General features: G+C 67.4%; 1 protein-coding gene across 1 annotated transcript in view; it reads right to left on the bottom strand.

Annotated features, from left to right (window-relative positions):
- The window catches only part of EMIHUDRAFT_238529 (fatty acid synthase), a gene marked incomplete at both ends in the record, with an annotated part of 4,948 nt that overhangs the window by 1,924 nt on the left and 2,355 nt on the right, over positions 1-669 (bottom strand). Inside the window, one exon of the mRNA XM_005776770.1 lies at positions 373-462. Within this exon, the coding sequence (XP_005776827.1) occupies positions 373-462 (90 nt within the window). The remainder of the gene's footprint in view (positions 1-372; positions 463-669) is intronic.

Below are 669 nucleotides of genomic sequence, written 5' to 3'. Positions count from 1 at the left end.
AGCAGATCAACAGCAAGATCGCCGACCTTGCGAACCTCGATGCGCCGGGTGGCGTCGGCTCGATCACCACGGCGCTCCTCCTGACCGAGTTTGTCAAGGAGTAGGGGAGAGAGCCCCTCGACATCGCCGGCCCAGTCTGGAACGACAAGACGGGCGGCGCCGCCGGCTACGGCGTGAGCACGCTCGCGGCGTATGAACGAGGCGGTGGCACGCGTGATAGCGTGTGCGGGTAGGGGCGGGGGCGGAGGCGAGGTGGAAGGAGAGGCGTGTCGGGCGGGATGTTGCGACGAGGCGAAGTCCCGTCACCTATGGAACAGTTCCGAGAAGGTTCGCGGGCAGGCGCCGGGCGTCAACGAGGCGCATGCCCGTCACCTCCGCCACCGCGCCGCCGCCCTCGTCGATGAGGGAGACGGAGTGGCCGTCGATGTCGGCTGCAGAGGCGCACGCCGCGTACGGTTCCGCCTAGGCGAGATTGCAATCTCGGCTGGCACCTCGGCTGCACGACGCTAGTAAGTGCGTCTAGCAGGTGCCGAGGGCCGTCGGGTGGCTGCCAGCTGAGAGAGCGGCTGGGCGGCGCGTGGTGGCGTCTCGGAAGTGTCTCGGAAGTATCTCGGAAGCGTCTCAGACGCGTCTCGGAAGCCTCTCGGAAGTGTCTCGGAAGAGTCTCGA

The sequence above is a fragment of the Emiliania huxleyi genome (genome assembly GCF_000372725.1).
Source record: "Emiliania huxleyi CCMP1516 unplaced genomic scaffold EMIHUscaffold_272, whole genome shotgun sequence".
Classification (NCBI taxonomy): Eukaryota; Haptophyta; order Isochrysidales; family Noelaerhabdaceae; genus Emiliania; species Emiliania huxleyi.
Note: the sequence above shows the minus strand (reverse complement) of the source record. Positions and strands in the feature narration are given on the sequence as shown.